Genomic DNA, 25,199 nt, shown 5'->3' on the forward strand with positions numbered 1-25,199 from the left:
TAGAAAACCTTAAAAAAAACAACTTACAAAATCAATCATAAATAGTTGACGGAGATGCCTGAGAGTACTAAATAAATGGTTGAAACAGTTAGCTTCAAGTAATGAATGGCATCACATAATTCAAACCTCTAGGTCCAAGTGGTAATTCCAATGTAAACCTGACCAAACAAACTCACACATTGCACTTTAATTCTATACATTCTGAATATTACAAAAATCCACTTTTGTGTCATTATTGGTCAAATTATTTCCATTTTTAAAATGCTTGTAAACACACTTGGAATGCTGATGAAGGGGTATACGAGTTCATCTGACAGAGTTGTGAGGACAGACTGCTCTACAGCCACCACATAGGTTAATATAACACACAGCGGTGTGTTTATATGTGCACTAGTAGACTATTAATCACGTTTCTGGAGCGTCTCTTGTGTATGTAAACATCACATGCTGGTTTCAGAAGCTGGAAAAGCCCTTGTCCTTGTTTGGAGAAACACGTATACCATTCCCGGCATGCTCTAATAGAAACTGTTCACAGGCGTGTGTTGAACAAGGTTTCTCTCCATCCATGTAAATAAGATTAAGACCAGTATAAGGCTCAAAACACACTCTTCAAGAAGAGTGCACATGCTCAGCTGTATTATGTAGGCTGCTTTTTCATGCCTCAAGGTCTAATTTTAAAACATGTACTGCGGCACCCCACCTGCAAAAACACTACATTTTTATTCAGAGCACGAGCTCGGGCTGAGCAGTCCTTTTGAAAATTCCACATGGGTCTGCAGGCCCATGTTGTCAGCCCCGGTACATTGTGGAGTGATGTAAAAAGCGGCAGGCTTTGATTCACGTGTCAGCTCTGCACCCACTAATAGATCCTAATCTGTAATTAATATTTCCCCAAACGAGCTGTCTCTCCCTGACTTCTGATGTGATGCTCTACCTGTAATTACAGCCAATAAAATCCCTAAATCGCCACACTCGCTGTTCAGATCAGGGTCATCACAGTTAATATCAGGCTGAGACTTGATAATGGTCGTTTGCTCATGCAGGGCAGCTTAAGTGTCAGGAGACGGGGAGATTAAATGTTATCTTTATTAAGATGCAGTGAGAGCCACATTTCTCAGTAGAGCACCAAGTCTCTGCTATTAAAAAAAAAAAGGCGAGGGATTAATTGAGAAAATTTAATTTGTCTCTCCTTTCATGCGTTCCACTGCAATATAAACTGAAATAGAGACAGGAGGCAGGGTCATTGCACAGCTGAGATCATTTATTACATGCCACTTTCTCTTCATATCCTTACGTCTCACAAACACAAATGGCATCTGAAGATGAGAGAACATGGTCCAGATCTGGCATACCTACATAACTTACATTGGCTCCAGCAAAAAAGCTGGAAAATAAAAACAACTTAGCATTGAAGAATGAAAATGCTGAAGACAAAAAAAAAAAAAAAAGATATTTTAGCTGCTGTATCAAGTCTGTAAGTCGCAATTATTGATAAAGGCACACCAACTCCTCTGGAACACACTAGCGATAACTTCCAAGTGCCGGAGAGCCAGTTGAACACAATCAGCCCTACTGAGTATTCACCATTCGCTATAACTGCATCAAAAAACCCATTTTAAATAGGAAACACATTTTATTCATATTCAGAATACACATTTTCTGATTCCAGCAAGGTTACCAAGTCACTGCAAATCAGCTGAAGCAATCAGCCAAAGCTGTAAGTATCTTACAGAGCAATAAAAGAACAGCACAAAAAGAAACTAAACATACTGCCTTGGTAAAGCACTTACTTTACTTTGCTGATGCTCTGCCACAGTTGATAATTGGCACTCTTACTTTCTTAATCACATTGAGAGCTTCCACTGATTTAACACATGCACAAGCCCTCGAGGTGATGTACTTTGGACCCATTTTGTGGCTTGAACTTTTTCATTTCTTTACATGTCTTTGGCAACTTTAACTTCACATAAGTAACAATTATTTGGGAACGTTGCTAACTTTTTTAATTATTGGTTTGCCGAGTAGACATAAATCCTACCAGGATGTAAAGAGAGATCAAAGTAATCCAGGACCACATTCAGTTATGAAAAGCACTCGCTCTCTTTCACACATACAACAGAAATGTTGAGCAGCAATAAAAATAAAACTTAAAGTAACACTGCAGAGACAAGTTTAGATCTGCATCAGACCCATCCCACACAGGGCAGGGTGAGTCAGAGGTGCATCTCATCACGGGCTGATGGATCTGATGATGTTTCGGGGACGCTGCCAACAATGCGGAGTGACGACTGCGGAGGGATGTTCTCACTTTGATGGTATGTACTAGCTGTGCTGTTTAACATCAGTGTTTGTTCCATGTCGGGGCTGCCATAGGACCTCTGGAAGACCTCTCTACCGCTATCAGCTCATCGGGGTTGTCACGTGCCTCATAATGGATGAGGAGGTCTTGGATTGCCCGCTCTTCAATCTACAAAGACAGTAAGAGACAAGAAAAGGAGATTGAGGAAGGGTTATGTGGGCGACTAAACCATGCTTCATTTGAGGGTAAAAGAGAAAACGCTGACACTGAGAGCTTAAAGATGATATAAGTGTTTTACATAATGGTAACCAGAAAGCCGCAAGAGGAAAAAAAAGTGTTTTGTGAAGGCGCTGACAGAAGCCTGGCAACAGCAGGAGGAAGAGCACAGAGGGCTGTCAGAGGACAAAACTGAGGCATTTCATTTCTAACCGGAATGTGATATTCATTAGAAAAACGTCTTCCAGATAGTGAGAGAGTTATGCATGCTGTGGCCATACCATCCCTGATATTTTCCACATGTATGCTGCAAACACAAGCTATACATTCAGTCCTGGCTGTAGCTTGTATGTGTTGGTGAGTGTGTGAGCACTAACGCGCACAGACAAGATGTGTTACCTGGATGAGCGCCAGCGGCTTCTCTCGGCTGCGGATCAGTGCAGCTTCCTGCTGCTTCTCCTCTTCAACGATGGAGGCAAAGGTCACCAAGGAGGAGGAGAGGGGAGGGCTGCCCACTGCACCCAGCACCCAGGGCCTGAGGGGGAGAGATGGGTGATGCACAGAGAGAAAGAAAGAGGAGAGGTATCAGCGCCTGTGCTGGGAAGGCAACAAGAGTCGAAGTGCGTGGACAAAGGTTGAGTCAACTACTACTGACAAGCTCCTGTGTGACCCGCCGCCTGTCCACCTGGCTTTCACAAACCTCTTATACGATTACAAAACAGCCCTGAAGTTAAAGTCTTTATTATACAGTACTGAGAATACTTACATTAACTTTACATTAACACAGATGCAGACAAGATTTTTATCGTTGTTCTTCTCGACCCTAGTGATGCATTTGACACAGTCAGGACAGTCAATCAGAAGATTGTGTGATATGAAGAGGACCAGTCATAAAATGGCTCAAGTCTGGAGAACAGCAACTCCTTGGTCCCTATTGAAGAGTTCAGGTCTAAAGAATACAAGACCTCGGACGGGGCTCCACAGGGTCTGAACCTTGGTCCCATTTTATTCAATTTCTATATGCATTGTTTCCCCACAGAATGAATGCGCCAAAGAAACCCCACACCTGACATTTTGGATTTTCACCCACAACGCTGTTTTCACAGCAGCTGATGAGCCATGTATGGAGGAAGCTTGTCGTTAACCATGTAGCATAGCCTACTGAAACCAGTGTGGTACCGAATGACATTGCAACAACTGGGTGCACATACAACTTACAAGCTTGTACAAAATGGCGTACAGACCTACATTAAGTAGGAGAGGTTGCATCACAATCAGTGAGAGAAGGGGTTTAATACAAGAGAACCTCGCTCTTGGTTTCTCTGCAGAGCAGGTGTATGTCGGTAGATGAGTCCAAAATAGGCCACCCACGTAAAGTGTGGGAAACACTGATATGCTTCCAGTCATTCATAAGTCATAATATTTACAAAAACAATATTTCCTGTTATAATTATGCTTACACTTCCATCCTGGTTAAAAAACTGATTCAGAGCACTGACCAGATTAATCACTGAATGTCCCACAACAACTCCAACTCAACTGGGACAAAACTGAAGTAACTTTTATCACAGGTGCTGTTTTTATCTCTGTCAATTAAAACCTTAAAAACAACCAGGGCATCATCCATTTCAGTAGAAGAATGCTACAATGACTGATGTTATTCAGCCATTTGGACAAACAGGACAAGCTGTGAACACAACAGTGACCTACAACAAGTTGATATGGCAAATATGTCAGCCAGCAGTTGCCTATTTACACATCAAGCTGCCTGCTGTTTGCAGAGAAATGAAACAGCACTATGAGTCGTTAGAGTGAACCAAAACAGTTCAAGACAGTTGCAGGCTGGAAAATGAGATCTGCAGGAAGTTTAAAAGATTTGTAGAGCTGAGGGGAGCTGCAGCACTGGTGATAAATCTGTGTGGACTCAATAAGATAGTCTGTTTTCACATTTTACATCATTACAGCCATTCTTATTTTAAAAATATCGATTACAGGCATTTAAAATCACAACTAGAACACTATTATAAGCCTTAATTATCAGTAAGTTGGGTTACTGTAATAGTCTAGGACCTGGTTTATCCCCCAAAGACTTTGTACATAAAAAATGGCTTGCCCCAAAATATGATGTTGAGCTGCTTGTACACTATATGTAATATGAAACAGACAGACCTGTTAGATCCTCTGCAAAATATCTCAGAGAGCTGATGAACAAAAGAAAGAAGCTTCTGCAATATTTGTTCCATGTGCAACATGTGTGAAACAAATCAAGAGGATCTGGCATTTTCTGGAGCCTTCCAACATTTTTCTTTTAAATCTATATTTTCATTTTTATATCCGAATAAAAAAAAAGAAAAGATTTCCTTTTCAAGCTTAAATGTTTGTACAGCAATCTGAAGCTGCCTTGAATATGACTTGAGCTATATAAATAAATGTCCCTTTAAGCATAATAAAAGTACATCCCGACAAAAACAGACTACCGATTGACAGTCGAAGAATATAAATATTCAGAGAGGAAATATGTCAAAGTACACAACTTGTCTTGCTTCTCCCTTTTCCAATGGGATCCTGAACATCTATTCAACATGACATGTGAAATATGACATGTCACACGGATGACATGAACTCCCTGCAGTCTGATTTGTGTGCGTGTGAAGTTATTTCTCACTTCATAGTTGCTACATGAGGTCTGGAGACACACTAGTCATATTTTTGTTATAAATACTGCCAAAAGCATTACCAATCACTCACTATGATGAATTTGAGTCATATGGAAAATTGAATCTGTTTTAATCCAGCCAAGAGACACCTCTGACTGTTTTTTTTCCCTCCTTATGTCTTCTATGAACATTTCCACATTTCCAGACATTTAATAAAAGCATGAATGCTTCTGTATTAATTCAGACTAGGGATATGGAAACAGTGTCCCAGAAAGCACACATGAGAATATGCGAGACTGCTGCCGCTTCCTGAGGCTTGAACTCGTCCGTCTCTCTGCTCATCCAAATACCAAGAGGAACCTGAAACCTGCTCCCTGTTCTGTATGATCCGTTGTGACATGAGGCCTGCCCTTATCAATACTGATTAACATCACCGGTTTCACTAGAGTGACTCACACAGCTGTTTAATATCTACAAGTCTGCTCTGAAGATTGCAGCATGAAGCGCAGGGAGACCTACAGCAGAGGAACTATGATATCAGATAAAAAAGATGCACTTCCAAAAAAGATTAAGTCCACTTCTCAAAAGGGCCTCTATCCGATATAAATACAAAAATAATATGCTTCATGGACAGTTGTTGAACGCAACTCAAATAGAAATGCGGATTTACGGGCTGGAGCTCATGCTGCCCTGTGTGTGTTCTGTGTTTGTCCAGCTGTCTGCGGATGTTGTAAAGGTCAGGCTGACTCAGTGTCTGCGGCAGGTCAACCCAGCTGTACTGGGTCATTTCGAGCTGTTCACCTCACTCAGACCAGAGCATCACGACAATCTCTATCAGTCTCACTTGAGGAGATCTGGTCAGTCAGCACTTACATTCGACAGGCTGACCGATCAGACACAAAACTCCATATTTCATAATGTTTTGCTCCTTGTAACTTCCCTTTTCAGGTTTCCCTTTTTATTCAGAGCCAGTGTATGTTTGCGTCAGATCAAGCTGTCCCACACAATTAAAAAAAGTAAAATGTATTTTTGTATTTTCTCAATCTGATGAGAAAAGAGAAAGTATAAGGGTGGATATAATTTCGTTTTTTTTTTAATTAAGGCTTAGATAAGATAATGAAATGAGGTTAGTTAGAACTGAGAAGTTAATATGGTATCTTTTCTTTCGTCTATAGCGTGTGTGGGCTGCTGATATCAACCTGACAGGAGTTGTATGAAGACACCTCAACAGTGCCACCTAGTGGAAGACAGCAGTACAGAACAGAAGTAAGTCAAACAAGTGACTGGATACTCACCCAGTGGGTCTCTCCGGCTCGCTGCTTTCAGCACACTTGAACGTGACCCTCCTGATCGCAGGAGTAGCGGTGACGGGGGACCCCTGGGTGCTTTGGCCCCTCTGGACTCCTGTTTGTGCCACTCCGCTCAAGCGGTTCTCCTCCTCCTCCAGCAGCGCCCGAAAAGAGCACAAGGAGGGCGGGGACTGGACTGCTGTTGCCCTGCAGATGAAACAAATAACACAGTAATATGTATAACATATTAATTAAAGATGATTGCACTTTTGTTGCTACTCCTCCTAGCTGTTTTTTTCACTGTATGCCTTTCAAGAAGTTTTTGTTTCCTGCAGAAGGGATCGTGTTTTATAACTCGATTAGATGTCCTGATTTATCTCACAACGCAATGACTACTTGGTACATACAGAAGTTTGTCACTTATATAAACATTATGTACAGACTGAGCAATCCTGGCTGAGATCTGATCACTTTTGGAGATGCTGATCAGATTACACTGTGCACAATGTCAATTCAGAAGGATGTTTTTTATGCCAGTTGTAACCAATTACATGTACAAAAAAAACCTCACATCACATCCAGTTTGATTATCATGATAATAAAGTAATGTAACTTGATTGTGTTACTTTTGGACTACTTCAATAAGAGTAAAAAAAACAACAACCTTGCACTGTGGTGTGAAAATAATTCCCACCCAGTGAAAGCGGGGTCATGAAAGCATGATAATGAATTTGCAGCTGTAAGATGAGCTGTAGTTTCACTTGAGACCAGAGTGGTGATGTGAGACTGTTACTCATTGTGCATGGTAATATATTGTTCTGTATGTTAAAATGTATTATAATCAGGACCTCCAACTTTTCAATTTACTTTAGAGTGAGATTTGACAGCAGTGATCTTGGTGCATTTTATCAGCAGGTGTTCTGTGGCATTACTCACTGCAGGGGTTAGGGTCATTATAATCATTAAATCAATAATCCTTGTCAATGATGAGCATGTTTCGTTGATCAGCATACCTGCCAAGCTCCAGATTTCATAATCTAAATCAGGGGAATCGTGAGAGAGATTCAGGGCAGCAGAGAGCATCCCCGTCACCATAGTAACTGACTGTCACTCCTGCCTGCACTGTGGTCCAGAGGACAGGGAGAGACTGCTGCCAGAAAAGCCGCCGACTCTCGTCAGTGTCCTCTTTTTGAGTCGTTTTCAGTTATGAATTAGTTTTTTGGCATGTGAAAAGTGTTAATTGGGTGAGTCTCATGGTCAATGCTGAGAGTTGGCAGCCCTGTTTAAAATTGCAATCCTGATAATAATCCCAATTTTTTTACAAAATGTATAAGTAATTTTATTAAGTCTTTTTTCCCCCAAAACTTTTAAGGAATACAGTTAGTTTTTTTGTATCCTCATAATGCAACGCTGTTCCATGTATTGTTTCTTCTGCTCCAAATATAAAAACACTGATTTTAGCTACTTTAACCTTAACTGTCATGCCCATTGAGAGTTACCAAAAAGTTTTTCTCAACAGCTGTGAGTAGTGGTCTTCATATTTGGGCTCACTCACCAGGCCTTCCCACTGCTTTTGGATGGGGTGCCTGTGGGGGTTGGTTTGGATGCACTGGACTCCACACTGGACTCCTTGTTGGCCATGGCCAACATCTTCCTCTGCTTCTGGGACAGTTTAGCAGGAACAGGGGAGTGCTTAATGCTGGTGTTGACACTGCAGGCAGCAGGAAAAATATGTGCTGTTAGCTGAAGTGAACAACAGTGAAGACTAAAAGTTGTCTTGTGTGGCTAAACGGCTTTCCTTCAGACTTGGACAAAATAAAGCATCACAGTTTATGAATAAGGCAATAGTAGAAATGTCATTTTACAACAGTCAGTCATTCATTGATCACCATCGCAAAGTAGTCAGTGTAAATAATCTGTTAGTAAAAGATCTTCTCATATAGAAGAAATACAGGACATCACATACCTTCCAGGGCTTTTAGGAGTCGCTCTGGGGGTCTGCACAGAGTTGGCCTCCATGTCCATGATGGTTCTCAGATCCAAGACTGGGGGAGGACGGGCAGGACTGCAGATTGTAATAACACAGTCACACATACAGATCTATTTCCAATTCTAATTTATTAAATAGAGATGAAAACATTTCCTCTTTTCTCTCAACCCCCACATCAAAATGAAGTGGGAGGACATAAGGTCTGTTGTTAAAGTCAGGCTAACCTGTATTAAATGTCAGACCAGCTTTTCAAAAGATCTAAAACCTCTTATTTCCTCCTGCTGAGTGTTCCACCTACACTATTTTCAAAAGACGGAGAAACAACCAGCAAGAATGAAGATGTTTTAAAATAAAGAATCATTAAGTCTTTATTACCAGGGAAGAACCTTGGGGATGGTTTGTGGAGCAGAGTTGGGGGGAGTTGGGAGGCAGTCCCTCAGGGAGGTCGGGGTGCTGGGTGGGGTCTTTAGCCTCTGACTCAAAGCCTTTTCATCCTGCAAATAATAAACAACATTCTTTCTTGAGATGTGTAATATTATAGCCACCAAGCCATGTAAATCCCAAAGAATCACACAATGGTGACTAAGAAAGTAAACACAAGTGAAATAATAGTTTGCAGAAGTTTTTTATGATGCACCGACAGCTGCCAGTATGTAAAATATCTGTTTTATCAAATTTGCAACAAAATAACTGCATGCGATTGTTGTAATGATCAGACATTCACCTCAGCTCTGTCATGAAAGATGGGTGACTGTATGTCTCTGGGACTGCCCACCCCCATGTAGCTGCCCTCTGAATCAGATGTGAGCAGCTCCTGCAGGGACTCTGTAGAGTTCGCCTTGCCTGACTTCACCAGGGGCAGTGAGACCACTGAGAGGAAAGACAGTGTGATCATTGCATATTACTCAACAACAACAACCTGACGCTGGTGTTTTTCAAAACCATATAACCTGTGTGTGTGTGTTTGAAGTCTACCTGCAGCAGGGGGGCTTTGAATGATATCAGAGAGAGTGTAGCCCCCTGAGCTGTCAGAGCGTCGCCTTGGTTTCTTTTTAGCCTTCATCTTGGCCTTCTTTAACAGGATTTCCCTGGAGGGATAATGCAGTTACATCATTAGCACGCATCTATCTGGGGCACTAGATTTGAGAAGTTTAAAGTACTTGCAGATAGCAAGCTTTTCTACAGATAAAATGAAAATACAAAACTCTGCACTGCAGTGAAACCAAAACACAATCACAAGATACAATGTGGAGATACAGGACATTTCTGTTTGTGTACCTGCAGGAGTGATCCAGTTCTGCTTCTGGTTTGGGGCTGAACGCCGAGTCCAAATCCTCATCCTCATACACACTAAGGTCTGGGGCGCTAAGATACGGAGTGATCACCCTCTTTTGCATGGCTGGGATCTGAAATTAAAAACAAAGTAATTGAAAAAACAGTCACTGCAAGAACCTCATTTGTTGACTGAAGCATCTCTAGCCTCCATCTGTCACCAGAACTTGAAAACATTTACATCAGCATATGAGAACCAAGACTTAAAAAGAAATTATGAAATCAGTGCAAACTGTGCAAAAAGAAAAAGAAAATAATCCACTGAAATATTTGAGCATTTATAGAGCGACACATCCAGGTTCCTTTCTGTTCTCAAGCAGGAAGTTGCACCTGAACATGGGGCGGGGCTTAAGTTAACAAGGTAAAAAAAAAAAAAAAAATAACTTTTATTAAATCTTTTTCTGTGTACATTTACTTATGCGAGTGAAATCTAACCAGCAGAATTTCACTCTATGAGGTGAGGTAATGATGTTGGTCCCCAATTAATTCCCTGTGGTGGAGTATGAACAACCACTGAATAACAAAATAATCCTGCTTATCTTAAAATTCATAAAAAGGAAATTCAGAGATTTGTTTGAAAACACATTATAAATGTTGGAAACTGATTGTTGGAAACATGTAAAAGACTTTTTACTATAAAGTACTGAAAAACGTTGTAACGTTGTTTTTGTGTGTTTTTGGGCGGGCCTAACATCATGGCTCGATGATGCACTGGAGCCACACTCAGCATAACCCTTTGACTGTAGCCTTATAAAAACGAGAGGCATCATTAGCATAGTCGGTTCTCGAGTTACATAATTATTACCTTTATATTTCAGATATTTGCTTATGTAATTTGCCTTCAGGCATTCTGTGAGCTCACGCTGCACTGACCGCACTGTGGACTTCTTGGCCCTGAATTTCACATCTCAGCCTGAGATGAGCCCGCTGTGATCTACAAAAACAGACCATGCACTCATTCTGAGCAGGATTTGAGTCTGTGTGCTGTTCATATTGGAAAATAAACTGCTTTCAGTATATATTTTTGTGTTAGTGTGTATGTGTCTAAAATTGCTCAAATTTTGACTGTGGTGTTGATGCACAGCATTCTCAAAATCTAAAATTAAAAGAAGCCCTGTTGGATAATCTTGACAGACATAAAAAAAGTTGTTTTCATTCAGCATTTCTCAACAAAATGTATCGTTTGTATCCTTGAGGTCTTAAAAAAAATGAAATGTTTGAGGAACAAGGTTCAACTTTTATAGTAAGGGATATAACAACCTTGTGTGGCCTGACTGAAGACCCCTCTACTCACACCTTAAGGGCAGATGATCTGTGATGATGGATGTGAGGCCAAGCCTGCACTTTTACACAGTACATCCATCATCAAAGTCATCTCTTAGTTCGACAGCTGTCTCTCACCGAGCCCAGCTACCCCTCCTTCGGGGAACACAATGTATTGTCTGAAGAGTAAGAGTCCCGAGAGCCTTCACTCTGTAAACTGGAGGACTGAAATTAAAACATTTAAGTAATGGAAAGGAGGATGCATATTAGGATGTTTCTAAGGGCCGGGTGAGGTGGGGTGACTCACCATCCTCCTGTAGGCTGCAGAGAGCTCCACTAGCACTTCATCGCTAAGAATATCCAGCGCTCTGAGGGCAACACAGAAAAGAAAGGGGCAGGCAGACAAACGCATACAGATGAGAAACATATTTTAGTTCTCTCCTGCCGGAGAAAGCATTTCTCCTGCTGTATATAACAGTCCACAACTTTACTGACTACATACTCAAGATACTCGGACAGGCTGATGTATTTAGTTATAGTGAACATTTTAAATTTATTACGGCACTGTGTTCACAGTGTTCTATAGGTCTGCGGACCTTTGTAGCTATAAATAAAGACAAAAAATGATGCTGAAATACTCTGAATCAGTTTGTTAAAGATCCATCAAAGTGCACATTGGATTCGTTATTCTGATTCTTACTTTGACTCCAGCAGGGCAGCCATGTTGAGCACAATAAACTGGAGACAGGAGAGTTTCAGCTGCTCTGCGTTGTACATGGCGGCAAACTCCAGCAGCTCTGCAGCAATCTTCAGAGTCACTGTGAAGACCAAAGCAAGCAGATTTAATGACAGTTCTCTGAAACAAAAAGAATAAATTGCATCTAATAATAGTTTCCATAATTTGTATTTGTAAAACTGTAAAAAGTAAAATAAGATATTTATGAGAACACTGGATGAAAAATCTCAAGAAACTGACAAACATGAAAAACAGCAGCCTGTGAGCAACCTCTCCCAGGCAATCATTATGTGTCTGTTCAATATGTTGTGCTTTCATACATCATTATTTTTTTTCCAATTTTGATTCATTTAAGTCAACTCACAGACATATTTAGAAGAAAATGACAGCCCTCAAGTGTCTGGAGCTTCACAGCACAACAGAGTTGTGTTTTTGTATTCTCCTGAACAACTGAAATAGCTGAGGGCTCCTTTTAAAAAGTAAAAATCACTGCAGTTGAGCTTTGGCCAAAAAAGGGAGAGAATAACAAAAGACAAAATAACATCTTTTCAAATAAATGTGGGATCTCAGGGCCTCCTGAGACTTGGATTATAATGGTTAAGCTGCATGGAGCTCTTTCATGTTTTCTCCCCAGTTGTTTTTACCAAGCTCCAGAAATGTTTTGTGAACTACGAAACTTCTATCACCTATAGAGGCGAGTAGATAATGAAAACATTTTCGGTTTTGAGTGAACTTTTACTTGAAATAATTCTGCATTCTCGTCATATGAAATTAGAATTGAATGAGTTTGAAAGGAAAAGAAACAGGAAAGGATAAAGGTAAAAACACAACATACAGTTCTCAGTGATGACGACCTCGCACATCTCCTTCAGGCGTGTGATCAGCAGTTGGTCGGCCACAACCAATACATTGCAGACAAACTCCACGTTCAGAGACTCTGTCGAACATAAACAGAAATTGATAAGTGCTAGTAATATGTGCCTTTTTACGGTTTACTGCAAAATCAGCAAAAAATAAATGTGTTGTGAGGTCAACATAAAACTTGAGAAGTTACCTTTAATAGTGGGAGACTCATCTGTGTAAATATACTCGAGGATGACCTGCAGGATCTCAGAACTAGTGGGCATCTCCAGTGCAGTGCAGGATGTGGCCTGCGGGGGGCACAAGATAATATTATTATCAGTACCAGCATGGTGATGTCCAAAAAGTGCAATTATAGCGAGCATCTAGACAGGTTACGCATCAGATAATGAATAAGGTGGTGTAAGATAAAAAGCTGGTATACCTCAATCCAGGGGTTTCCAAGCATACTATTAAAGTATTCTGCAGAAAAGATGGACACAAAATTCAGAACATTTCATCAACATATTTTCTGTATTTTCAAAAACAGCCATTAAATTTAAAAAGGGCATATCAATGCAAAATAACTTTGTTGAACTTACCGAGTCGTGCACAGAGGACACATTTGTGACATGGAAACTCTTTCCCGTCTTCAGATTTCAGAGTAACATCACAAAGATAGGAGCTGCACAGACACAAAATATCACAGATATCAGAAAACCTAACATTTAAAAATGTGTCATTTGCAATCTCATCACACTATACGCACCATTTTTTCTGGTTGAATTTGGGTTTGTTGCCAGTTTTCTTGTTTACAACATTGATCTTTCCATTTTCATATTTGACTCCGTCCAGTCTGTGATGAAACACAGAAAGGATGATTAATAAGACGTGACAACAAAACTGATCTCGCCTCAGGGTTTGGAGCTCACTCTGTGTCTCACCGTGCAGACAGGCTTCCCAGGCCCAGCTTTTTCGCAATACCCTGTAAGGTTTTCACGGGGTTGGCCCCTCCATCGTTGGCCCCAGCCTTGTCACCTTTGCCTCCTTTCCCCTTCTTGCCAGGCTTGGCGCACTTGCTCTTGGCCTTGTCACCATCTCCTTTGGCTGCAGGGGGAAGGGAGCGGTACACCTCCAGGGCTGAACGACCTCTCAGGCCCAAGTCCTGCAGGCTGCTGATAAGCCTCTCCTGCTCCGAGTCCTGGCCAGGACAGGACGAGACAATAGAACACAATCTTCAATAAATAACTGCAACACTTCAAGTCTAATGCAATTTTTTGTATAGACTTAAACAATAGTTTTACTCACCTGGTTTTGTCCCGTCAGTGCCCCCGACACTCTCGGCCGGGCGCCGTGCTCCAGCAGCTCACAGGAGTCTGTGTAGATGAAGTGCAGGGCGTATTCCAACATGTCTGCTGGGATCTTCTCCAAAATGATTAAATCACAGCCCACGGCATCTTCGCTCTTCCTCACTTCTGCATCAAGCTCCTCATCATCCCCGCAATGCTCAGACATGAACTGCTTCCGGAAGAACTCGGACCTCATGGACAGTATGTACTTGTGGGCCGGGAAGGTGCGATCACCGGCCTGCAGGGTCACATCGTGGATGCTGTCCATTTCGTCTGCCTCGTCCAGGAGGCGTCGGAAGTGTTGGGTGAAGGAGGATGGAGAAATGATGGGAATCTCATACAAGCTGGGTTAAAGACAAAATGGACATCATTTTACAATAATCACAAATTACCATTTAGAACACATGCATCAAGAACACAAAGATCATCATCATCATCTGTGACACCTGAGGTATAATTGGCAATACATCTTTAAAAGGCCAAATAAGACAGCAAATGCAGAAAAGTTGCCATATGTCGTTAAAAGATGAGTAGTATAATAAAAAAAAGAGGGGCTCATGCTGTGAGAATGACTGCAATAAAGCAGTGTGTTTTATCAGAAGGGAAGAGATCTGAAAATAAACACAAATAGACACAGCCAGATAAAATAAATAGCCCTCAATTTGCGTTATTCCATCCAGCTAAAAGTGCCAACATAACATTACTGAAGCCCTGGGGAGATGATGCTTTCTAAGTCAATCAGTTTTTTGCTTCTCATGTCTTGAGAGGCAGGTTTCGACCTCTAGATGGCAGCGTTACAAGCGTGAAACGTTAGATAGCACTGTTTTATCTACTAAATAAACTGCATATTGGTCAAACATCAGAGAATAGATAGTCACAAGGAAACCAAAGCTAGCATTCCTAGCCAACCTAATAAAAGGCCTGCTTTAATGGCATTATGACTTTGCACAAAATATCTCCATGGGTAACGAAACATTATTATTAATAACGACTTAATAATAGAGTCGAACAAGGAGGACGATTAAGACGAAACAAACATCACAGAGGATCCTCCATTTGTGATTAGTTAGCCTCCTCTATCCACTGATGGGATTTCATACCCGACGCCTGTTCCTATCACTATCACTTATCACTCAAATGTCACTTGTTGTAGCTTTACCATTGTTTACACAGGATGTATTTTTTTTACTTAAAGTTTTATGAATGCAGGTGTCAACACTGGATTCAAAACAGCTTGCACGTCACACGTGGAACTGGTCCCAAAGCATATTTTTAGGCTTTTTAGACTTCCGAACACAAGTGCACAATTGTGTGCAGCATTTTCTACAGTTCAAGGGAGATTTCCCACCTTGTTTTGGGGTCGGACTGAAGCACTCCAAAGTTTCGTCCTTTAGAGTCCATGGTGACGCTGACAGCTCTGTGGACATACGGGAGTTTCTCCAGGCGGATTCGCTCGTACACTGTCCCCGCATCTGAAGGGCCACAAACCTCCACACTGACCTCTGTAAGATTACAAGAAGCAGATTTTTAGAAACTAGAAACTATTAACAATTGCATAACATTAGCCGACTTTATGATTCAATATGAAGTGTACCTAAATTGCTCACCTTTCTTTTCCCCGTACTTCTTATATTCTCCAGCCCACACGCCACTGAAGCCCTCCCCCTCCTGAGTCACAAACATCATGTCGTTCTTGCTGAGAGCTATGTCCGACATGAAAACCTGACGCCCATACGCCCACCGGCACTGTCTCACCGAGCTGCCGCAGGAACGCCAGCAAAACACCTGACGGATAGAGGGAAACAGAGGAGTGAGAAAATTGACGGAAAGTTTCAACACCATAAGTCTTAGTCACCATTTTCATCTATAGGACCCCATACAGGCTGGCCAGATTTGGGATTGTATAACTGTCTACTTGCACCATAGGTTAGATAACAGGAGAGGAAGTACAGCTATGTTAAAAATAACAATGTTGTACATTCTCTCACTGACGCAGGAGTGAGAGAAGTTTTACGGTCACATAACTGACTATCGAGTAATGCTTTTCCTCAGCAGGTGCCTTATTAAGAGAATAAAAAGCATTTTTTAAATTGCACTTACCCTCCCAGCTTCATCTAATGCCAGGATAGCCACCTTTTCTCCTCCTCCCTCATTCAGGATCTGTGGAACCACACGGTGGTCCAGACTACCACCGCTGACCAGAACCTTCTTGATGTTCAGCTGCCTGAAAGAGGCCAATCAAAACCAAAGAATATGAAGTGTCACATTTAAAACACAAGTGTAACATACAAATTTATTCATTTTCCATCAGTGGATCAAGATCTACATTGCTTGGTGTAGGATGCTCATTCAATTATCACCGCTGATTTCTTCAGCATTCAGGTAAATCCATTGTTGTGTTATTGCTATTTAACAGACACTTGGCCCCACTACCCTTTCCAACAAAAACATATTCACAGCACTACATTATGCTAATAAAGAACAAGATAACACAACTGTTTCTCTTTCACTATCTACTGCCATTCAAAGTAGGACTGATTAGAATACCAAAGGTGATGCAGAGCGGACAGTTGTGCTTTAAAAGGCTGCACATGGCAGTCGAATTTATAAGCATGGAAGAAAATAATAGTACAACCTTTAATTCCTAACAGAGATTATATCTTCATTTATCTGACATCACCAGATGCAGTCTTTTGTTGGTTAGGAATCAGTATTGGACATTAACAAGAAATGTCCCTGCTGCTTGTGCCAAGGGACGCTTTACCATCACAGACAGTGTAATAGTTAACTGTTAAAAGTCTTTTACTGGCACTGAATCGCCATCCTCTTTATTCTCTGAAGAAAAGGAAGTAGAGTCTTTACAGTTTTTGCAGTGTATTGAGTTTTACCATCACATTCACCTTGAAGCTATTTTCTTGCACTGGTAGTCAGCCAACAAGTAGACGTCCCCCTTCTCCGTCACGACTACTGTTGCTCCATCACTAGCTGCTACCATAGCTATGGTAACATCCTTGTGGTGCAGGGCGGATACCTGCCGAGGGGCTGTCACACACTTCTCTCCATTTGGATCCAGCAAATAACCTGGAGAGAAACACACAGTATACTGTACATCAGCGTATCAAGAAGTACCAGCCATTTGCTTAAAATAAAAAATTATAGTATCAATCTTCACTTTGATCAATAGAGGAAAAAAAACTCATTCAGCTAAGCTTGGACTTGTTTGAAAATGTAAGTTTATTATAACACAAGTCTGACGTCAGATAGGAAATTATACATATACATGGACACTGTCAGAGCAAAAACTTAAGTTGCATTAAATTTAGTGTGTCCTACAACAGACAGAATCAAGTGTCAACAAGTCTATTCCATTATCAGGGGAGTCGGGAACATCAGCAAGGTCGACATCGTACAGTATCATTCCCTCCAGACCTTCAAACTCTGCTCATGTAAGTATGGCGAGTGTGAAGGACAGTGATGAGATCAGCTGCTCATGTCAATACACAAATTACATTTCTTCATATCCACAAATTTCGACCAAAATCGTGTCTTTTGTGTCATCTCGTGTGTCCCCCAACCACCATACCCCTCTCCTACAGGAGTAAATAAACATTTGAACCGCTCTACCATTGCTCCAAAATCAGTATTCAAACCTGCCGACTATATTGGCAAAATGTTTTACCTCTTTACATACAAATCTACCACAAATGTTCATTTACATTAAGGCTCTCTTGTGACACTGGCTTTGCAATGATAAGACTTACCCAGCTGGCCTCCATTGAGTCCCATTGTGTAGACAGCCTCCCTGGTCCAAAGCACTGTGTGGAACCTTCCAGCGGCAACTCCGATCACCATCCTGCCTCTCAGCGTCTTGGAGAACACCTACATACACAGCATGTAAGACAGAGACTGAAACTAAAGTAAACAGGATTTAAGAGAGTTTAAACTTAACATTAAAGATAATTCTCAGTGTACAGGTTGTAGAAAATACTAATCAATCACAAATAAAGACTATTTATACGATTTGATATTTATAAAAACGGGAAGCTGATTGAAGAAGTCTGTACAGTGTCATTTCACTCTGAACGAGCAAATTTCCTTTCGCACACAAACAACACTCGTTACATGCACTGTAAAATGTCATCAGTCCCTTTCCATTAACCTCCCTGCTACCTCCTACCTGTTTAGGGACATGTGCTGCGGCGGGAGGAGGAGCCAGACCGAGCTGGTGAAAGGTGTTGAGGCCGAAAGTGTAAACGTAGCCTTCTTCTGTCAGCACCACCGTGTGGTCTTTAGCTGCCGCCACCTGGGAGCAGTGGTGGGACATGAGACCCTCCACCATCCGAGGCACCTGTAAAGAGAAGATGAACACATTAGAAAAAAAAAACAAACTGAGGTCACGGTTCAGCCTTCAATGGATTCATAAAAAGGTTTTGAAGACTGACATCATGCCGTGTTTGAATTTTTATGGGTAGGGTAATATCCTGTGCATTATACTGCCTTATTTATAACCATTTTCAGGCAGTCACTCAGTCTTGAGCGACTCAAATGGCACCGTCACAGCAGGAGTCCTGTTGTTTTCTGCTATGTGCACTTCTTTTGCTGCAGCTAATGTAAAAGGACAGGTCTGGTCACAGTTTTTTTTTTTTTTCCTTTCTTTACAGAAATTGTAAACAAATCCCATGATATACTAAAACAGACAATGGAATGATCCTACTAACAAGTTCTCACTGTGTATCCATATTTTATCTTTACAAAGCTTAAAATTGTCAATATAATTAGAATGGTGCTAAGTCAACTAAATGTTCATTACTCAGGCAATAGTTTGTTATGGTGTTACACTAGACTACTTTTTCCTCGAGTGTGTTTCTAATATTTTTACAGATGATGTTTGTAAATGGGATGGTCAAAACAGTGAAAACGCCTCTCAAGATAATGTAGTCTATTTCAACACCACTGTGAACAACAACCTCATTTTCTTTGTAATGGACTGCATGAGATGTTACAGGTGTCCCTTATAAAGTTTTAATAGTGAAGACACTTGAGAAATGGCATTGAATCACTGAATCTAAAGAAGTAAGTCTCCCGGGTCAGGGAGGAACCTCCATTTTTATCAGTAGTGTACAACATGACTGCCTGCAATTGATTAATATTACTATCAGGCCTTTAAACATGATGGGTGAGTAAACACAACTAATAATAATTAATCTCACTTAACAGTAACAGTTAATTTTAGGCAGCACAGTATACTGTTTCAGCATCAACACAGCAATGTGCACATGCGTAATAGTCACATCGCATTTATCAACCAAAGCAGGGCCCGTTTTGGTTGTTTTATAAAATGCTGAAATTGCCCTCATTATTCTAGAGTGATAGTTTTCTTTCCAGATAAAGCTATTCAAGTTATCTGGTGAAAGTTCCTGTATTTTTTCATATCGCAATGTCAGTTCTTTTCCAATATTGCGCAGGTCTAGTTCCTTTATTCAGACAGAATCATTATCTCCGGTGTATCCTCCTACACAGTGAACTTTAAAACTGAAGAAGAGACCTCAGCTCACAAAATACTATTTCTCTTTCATCGTCTTCTCATCTAAAAACATTCAAGACAAATACAAAAACAAACTTAATGTGTGGTTAATATGCTACTTTATGACAAGCTGGTTATTAAATCAGCTTACAAGTAGAGCAGCAAAGATTAATCAGTTAGTAGTCAAGTAATAAATTAAATGCCAACTATTTTGCTTATTGATTCATGGTTTTTAGCAATTTATTATGAAATAAAAAGTCAAAATTCTCTGATTCTAGCTTCTTAAATGGATTTTTTTTTCTGATTTCTTTACTGCTCTGTGAAAGTAAACTGAAAATCTACTCGCTGCGGACAAAACAAGAAATGTGACAACATCACCTTAGGGCTTTTGGAAACACTAAAAGACATTATTTTATGAGCCTACAACTAATTGATTGATCAGGATCGTAAGTTGAACCCCTCTTAAAACACTGATCGTGAATGGTTGTTTTGTTAAGAGTTGTTGCTCACAACGATTCTAAGAAAATATTTTGCTCATCCTGATTCACCAAAATATTGGCCTATAACAAGTCTCACCAGATAAGTTTGTTCATCTCCATGGCCGAGTCGTCCTCCTTGTCCATGTCCACAGGTGAACACCTGGCCTTTCTGAGACAGGAACACAGAGTGGAACTTACACAGGACCACCTGCAGGGAGAAAAGGCCATTAAACATTAACATGATGGTGATTTTTCTGCTTTTGCTTTTAGTTAGTTATAATACTATTATATACTATTCTAAAGGGAAAAAAGTGTGTCTGAAGTTTGTGCTGATTAAAGCTCTTGTCATTATAATTTTGACCTCATAGCAGAGGCTGCGATGCATCTCTTTCCATGTCTCCCAGCCAAGCCCTCTTGTAGTGATAGTAAAACACTATGCCAATAAAAGGCCAAGGCACAAGTGGAAAAGCAAACATCATTACTAATACATCGCTCCCCCTCAAGCTTTCAATAGAGCGCAGAGATGTTTCCCAAAGTATCACATTGATGTGGACATTCACACACATGCATACACACCAGTGTAGTTCATTTAATTAAAAACATGTCATTGTGGAATTAATATTTAACCTCTGGCACCTGCTGGATTGGGCCAGCAAGACAAAGACTATAGGCAATGCCTAGTGGGTCATTGTGTGGTCATGAAATCAGATCCATCTGTCCCCCACGAGGCTTTATGAAATTACTCTGCATGACAAGCCTGCTGGGCACAAAAACACCTCAAACAGAGGGTTTCTTCTGTAAACACCAATAATATGCTGACACAAAGCCCCGATTGAGAATTTCTTAAACATGCAAACCACATACAAACAGTAGTCTGAAGAAGAGATGAAAATGACAGCATGATTAACACGGCCGTTCTGCATTACTTAATCTACTATAACTAGCACCTGGTGTGTACACACTTCACTGGGGGTGGTTGCACTGGTGCCAGGAGCTATATTAATCACACTAAGAGCACCCACTTGATAAATACATGAAACTGTAGCCAGGCGGGTAGCATGGTTTAACCATGCACAGACAAGTACTACAAAGTCACAAATTAAGATTATACAGGAGAAGACAAAGCTAATCAGTCCTCGCCTCGCACACAAACTATGCCCTCTGTTTGACTCCAAGTTACTGATGCTTTCTTTTTTCCCCTGATACCATCACCCCCCAAATCCAGTTAACAATGAATAATGCGAATGGTCCCAAAATATGCCTAATAGAATCGTTTAATATAAAGAGGGTATACAAGCATCAAACTCATTCATTTATCAAAACTCTGAAGCATAACCAATATTTCTCCATCAGTGCTTTCACCTTCAGAAAGTATGAGTCAGTATGAACCATGCTTTAAGGAAAAAACTGTTTTTACGAATGCTGATTTACCCTGAAGAGAAGGTTGTGTAATACAAGACGTTAGGGAGGGAGTGTTTTGCTGGTTTACCCAGGTGGTGTGTCTTATCTTGGGTACCCATGTGCATTGGCTTTTTTTCTTTATGTAACACATGTTGGCACAGAGACCATTACTGGTGTGACACATGCAAGCAGGGTTTTCAGAGTAGGGATGCCCTGTATTGCATGTAGAAACACACTTACTCCCTGAAGAGCTGAGACAACAGCAGAGTGTTGTTAGCCTACCTGCTTGATGTAAACTCCAGTCCTGGCAAACACATCCACCAGCTCGGGGTGTTGTCGGCTCTCCTGATTACCATGCCCAAGACTGAAATTAGTGTTGTTTCCCCAAGTGTACACTTCTGTTGGGTCTGTAATGAGGAAGAAAACACAATTATAAGCACAGCAACACGATGCATTCACCTGAAGCTTGATTTAACCACTGATCTTCCACCAAAAGAAGACCCTTTATAACAAATTTCAACCATGAGGCAATTCAAGGTGTTTCACCTAAAAAATAAAGTCATAGAGAGGCGAAGTCCGAAACCTTCTGTTGTACCCCGTGGGACCTTATTTCAGAAAGAGTCAAAGGTGAAAGACAAATACATTTTTTATCTCTATCTGAACTGTGCCATGAATTACACATATGGCGTTTGTCATGCTAAAAGATAATTTTGTACATCAAGTTTGTAGTAAAGATAGCAAAATACCGGTTAGTTTTGTGTAAATCAGCGCGGTGAACTACATGGTCTCGAACAATATACACCTATCACCAACCTCGGCACAGAAAATGTATTAAAAAGTAGGTAAAATTCTGGCCATACTGACAGCTGCAGTTATGCAAAAGGAGAGTTAGTCAGCTGTGAGAGCCAACTAATATACAGGACCAGCTCGACAAGGGTTAGCTTATTGGTTTCGGTGAGTATTTAAAGAGACAACGTCAAATACACAGCTGTTGGGTCTACAGCTGTGTAGTCTTGATAATTACGAATTTTGCACAGTCCAATACGTGACTAGTTTTATGATTTTCTAGTTGTAAAAAAAGTCTTCTAAATTAAGAAATATCATGTGCAATTCATGGAGCAATTCAAATAAGATTAAAAAAGTATTTGTCTCTCGCCATTAACTGCTGTACATATTTTTTTCTGCAATAATGTCCCATGGTGGTCCACTGGCAGTGGCGTGACTTTGCATCTCTATTAAGAAAAGAAAAACACAAGATAACATAAAAATACTGCATAAAAAGAGACTAGAGGCCAAGTTATGAGCTACAAACAGAATAAACCAGACAAAACAGAGGGCTGTGATGTTCAACCACAGTGGGTGCAACAGAAGTCTTCCAGAAATTCATTTTTTACGTAATGTGAAAAGCACAAATCATGATCGCAAGAAAGACATGCGATATAGGACGTGGACATTTAAATCCCCTGCATGTACAAGTGTGAAAAGCACCATCAAACAGACAGTGTATGATGCTAATAATAAGCCTTGTGACAAAAGCATTATTGATGTGCAACAATTAACACAAAATAATGTTTGTATTGATGAAGGACACAAGCCGAAACATGCTGGTCTCAAAATAAAGTTGTTCTTTATATTACAAGCTCAATGCAGCTTGGTAGTTGAAGTTGAGCTAGAAATCCCTGCTCACGTAAAGCACAGAAGTCATCAGCCTTTCTTACCTGTGTGTTTGAACACAACATGTGATGGTCGGTCCTTCATTGTAATGTCCAGGACAGAGAGACCCTCCCTGTCCTGGGTGGAAAGGAGTCCGGCATGCTGAAACAATGTCAAGAAAAAATAAATATACAAGATAAGGTCAAATTCTTCAAAATTACCAAGGAATTATCTTCATTTTCTTCTTTTATGGCACTACTTTTTTACACCTTGAATAATTCGACGACATATTTTTGGTGATCTGCGTTAAATTCATACCTTGACCAGCGATATGAGACAGTGGATCTGTCCGTAAAAAGCGCTACGATGCAGAGCGGTCCAGCCCGATTCCTTATCCTTCACCATCAGGTCAGCACTCTTACTCCCCAGCAGCCACTCCAGGATGGCCTTCTTTCCAAGGGAGGCTGCCATGTGCAGGGCGTTGCGACCAAACTCATCCCGCAAGGTAGCCGCATTGTAGCAGTGTGAATTCAAAAACGCCCGCAGCTGCCCCTCAGAGCCACGTGTCAGCGCTGCTACCACCTGGTCTGCATGCTCAGGTGAGCGGCATTTGGGGGTGCAGCCCGGCGATGCCAGACTCATCCTGACCTTCACCAAAATTTTAAAGTGAACCCTTCTCCCTGTAGTATTACAAAGTCCTTTAACAGGCCACCACCCACAATTGCAAACTAAATAAAAAAAACAAAAACTCAGTCCCTAAACTTGTCCTGTAACAGAGCTGCTCTCTAGGAAGAAAAAAAGGGTTGAAATGGTTTGGAGTGCTAGAATTGTGCTTGTGTTGAGGTTCCACTGCACCCTAGCGACTCCAGAGGCTCTCTGACTTGTTTCAGTCCACCATTTCAACCCAGAATTGAACACAAACTAAGGTGCTGGTAGCATACAATGACATCAAGAATTCAATAAATACAAAACCTCATGTGCGTTTCATACAAAAATGTACATAGTAATGTTAGCAAAAATAGTTTCTCCTCTATATACTCTTGAATAATTTACAAAAGGCAGCAGTTCCAACAACCCTCCGACCTTCTCGTCCAGCAGTCCAACCATCAAACTTGAGGGGAAAGGCCCCCTTTCCCCCCAAAATGCTCACTTTGCTTTTCAAAACTCCATAATTGTAGAGTGCACCTGAGGGAGAAAAGTGAGAGTTATCACTTAAAAACAATAGCCAACATTCACACTTTGTTTAGTTGCTAAACGCAAAATACAAGTACAGCTTTGTGTGCAGGATGCAATAGTAAGATAAGACCCCAAAACTGCAAGCGCAGAGGTCAGAGCAAGTTTGGCCCAATTACAGACCTAAGAGTCAGAGAGGTCAGCTGAGTTGGCAGGTTTGCTAGACAGCTATTTGACAGTGCTGTGCAAACAAAACTGGAGGCTTTAAACTTGGCATATAATGGTTGTTTGCATAAGGGTAATGTTTTTGTGAGGAAGTGCACTAACGTTAATAAGAAAGACTTTAAATGTTGACTAATGTTAAATAGCAGGGTTATGTAACAGGCTAACTTAGCCGAATGACATGAACTTATTAGTTGTCTGTGTTTGGTGCACACCATTCAACCCATTGTGTTTTGAGTAAGAAAACCGGGCTGTTGAAAACATTATAAACTTAATTCTTTAATAGAAGAAGATTAACAGACCATATTTCCCCAAATATGTGACTTACTTGCTAGCAAGCTGTGCATTAGCACGAGCTAACTGCTATATCAAGTAGGTATTAGCTCATAGTGGCTAAGCAGGATAACATTAACGTTACGCGTCAAGCAACATCATCATGTGCTATAATTTCCAAATCCTGCAGCCAACACTGAGCGTGCAGGAAAGCAACTATAATAGCTAGATTTGAACAGTACTTGTTAGCTGGCGTTAGCTAATTCTAACTTGGCAGCTAGCTCGACTGACACATCATCGACAGCTAACATTGGCGCTTTGCTGCAGAGAAATTAACGTCGTATCGTTTCTTACCTTCCGCTAGATAAAGAGAAAAGAGGACATGGAGAAAGTTGCATCAACGACGTACATCCAATGTGTCATAACTACAAATAACAGAAGCTAGCGGTTTATTTTCCCTGGTGCAATGTTTGACAGGACTGGACGCCTGAAACCCTGCAGGT

The 25,199-nt window shown here is 40.9% G+C and overlaps 1 protein-coding gene across 1 annotated transcript; it reads right to left on the minus strand.

Annotated features, from left to right (window-relative positions):
- Positions 1–1,240: 1,240 nt before the first annotated feature.
- ibtk (inhibitor of Bruton agammaglobulinemia tyrosine kinase) lies at positions 1,241–25,199 on the minus strand. Its single transcript, XM_084358230.1, has 29 exons — positions 25,051–25,199; positions 23,347–24,213; positions 23,094–23,190; positions 21,658–21,782; positions 20,072–20,182; positions 18,149–18,319; positions 17,733–17,850; positions 16,872–17,052; positions 16,072–16,195; positions 15,579–15,756; positions 15,320–15,473; positions 13,931–14,315; positions 13,567–13,823; positions 13,392–13,478; positions 13,225–13,307; positions 13,068–13,105; positions 12,837–12,933; positions 12,618–12,719; positions 11,747–11,864; positions 11,354–11,414; positions 9,730–9,857; positions 9,427–9,539; positions 9,176–9,321; positions 8,827–8,945; positions 8,428–8,526; positions 8,017–8,172; positions 6,468–6,668; positions 2,915–3,050; positions 1,241–2,467 (listed from the first exon to the last, which is right to left on the minus strand). The coding sequence occupies exons 2-29, from the start codon at positions 23,668–23,670 to the stop codon at positions 2,342–2,344; spliced, it is 4,035 nt and encodes a 1,344-aa protein (XP_084214356.1). The 5' UTR covers positions 23,671–24,213; positions 25,051–25,199; the 3' UTR covers positions 1,241–2,341.

This window comes from Pagrus pagrus, assembly GCF_965226575.1.
Source record: "Pagrus pagrus genome assembly, chromosome: 7".
In the NCBI taxonomy this organism is placed as follows: Eukaryota; Metazoa; Chordata; class Actinopteri; order Spariformes; family Sparidae; genus Pagrus; species Pagrus pagrus.

What these genes read in the sequence shown, in the direction of transcription:
- ibtk (XM_084358230.1), bottom strand. Translation starts at nt 23,670, where the DNA reads ATGAGTCTGGCATCGCCGGGCTGCACCCCCAAATGCCGCTCACCTGAG. An exon ending in CTGCAGCCTACAGGAGGATG is followed by an intron (nt 9,858 to 11,353) that starts GTGAGTCACCCC and finishes TTTTAATTTCAG; the next exon opens with ATCCCAGCCATGCAAAAGAG. An exon ending in GAACTGGATCACTCCTGCAG is followed by an intron (nt 9,540 to 9,729) that starts GTACACAAACAG and finishes TTATCCCTCCAG; the next exon opens with GGAAATCCTGTTAAAGAAGG.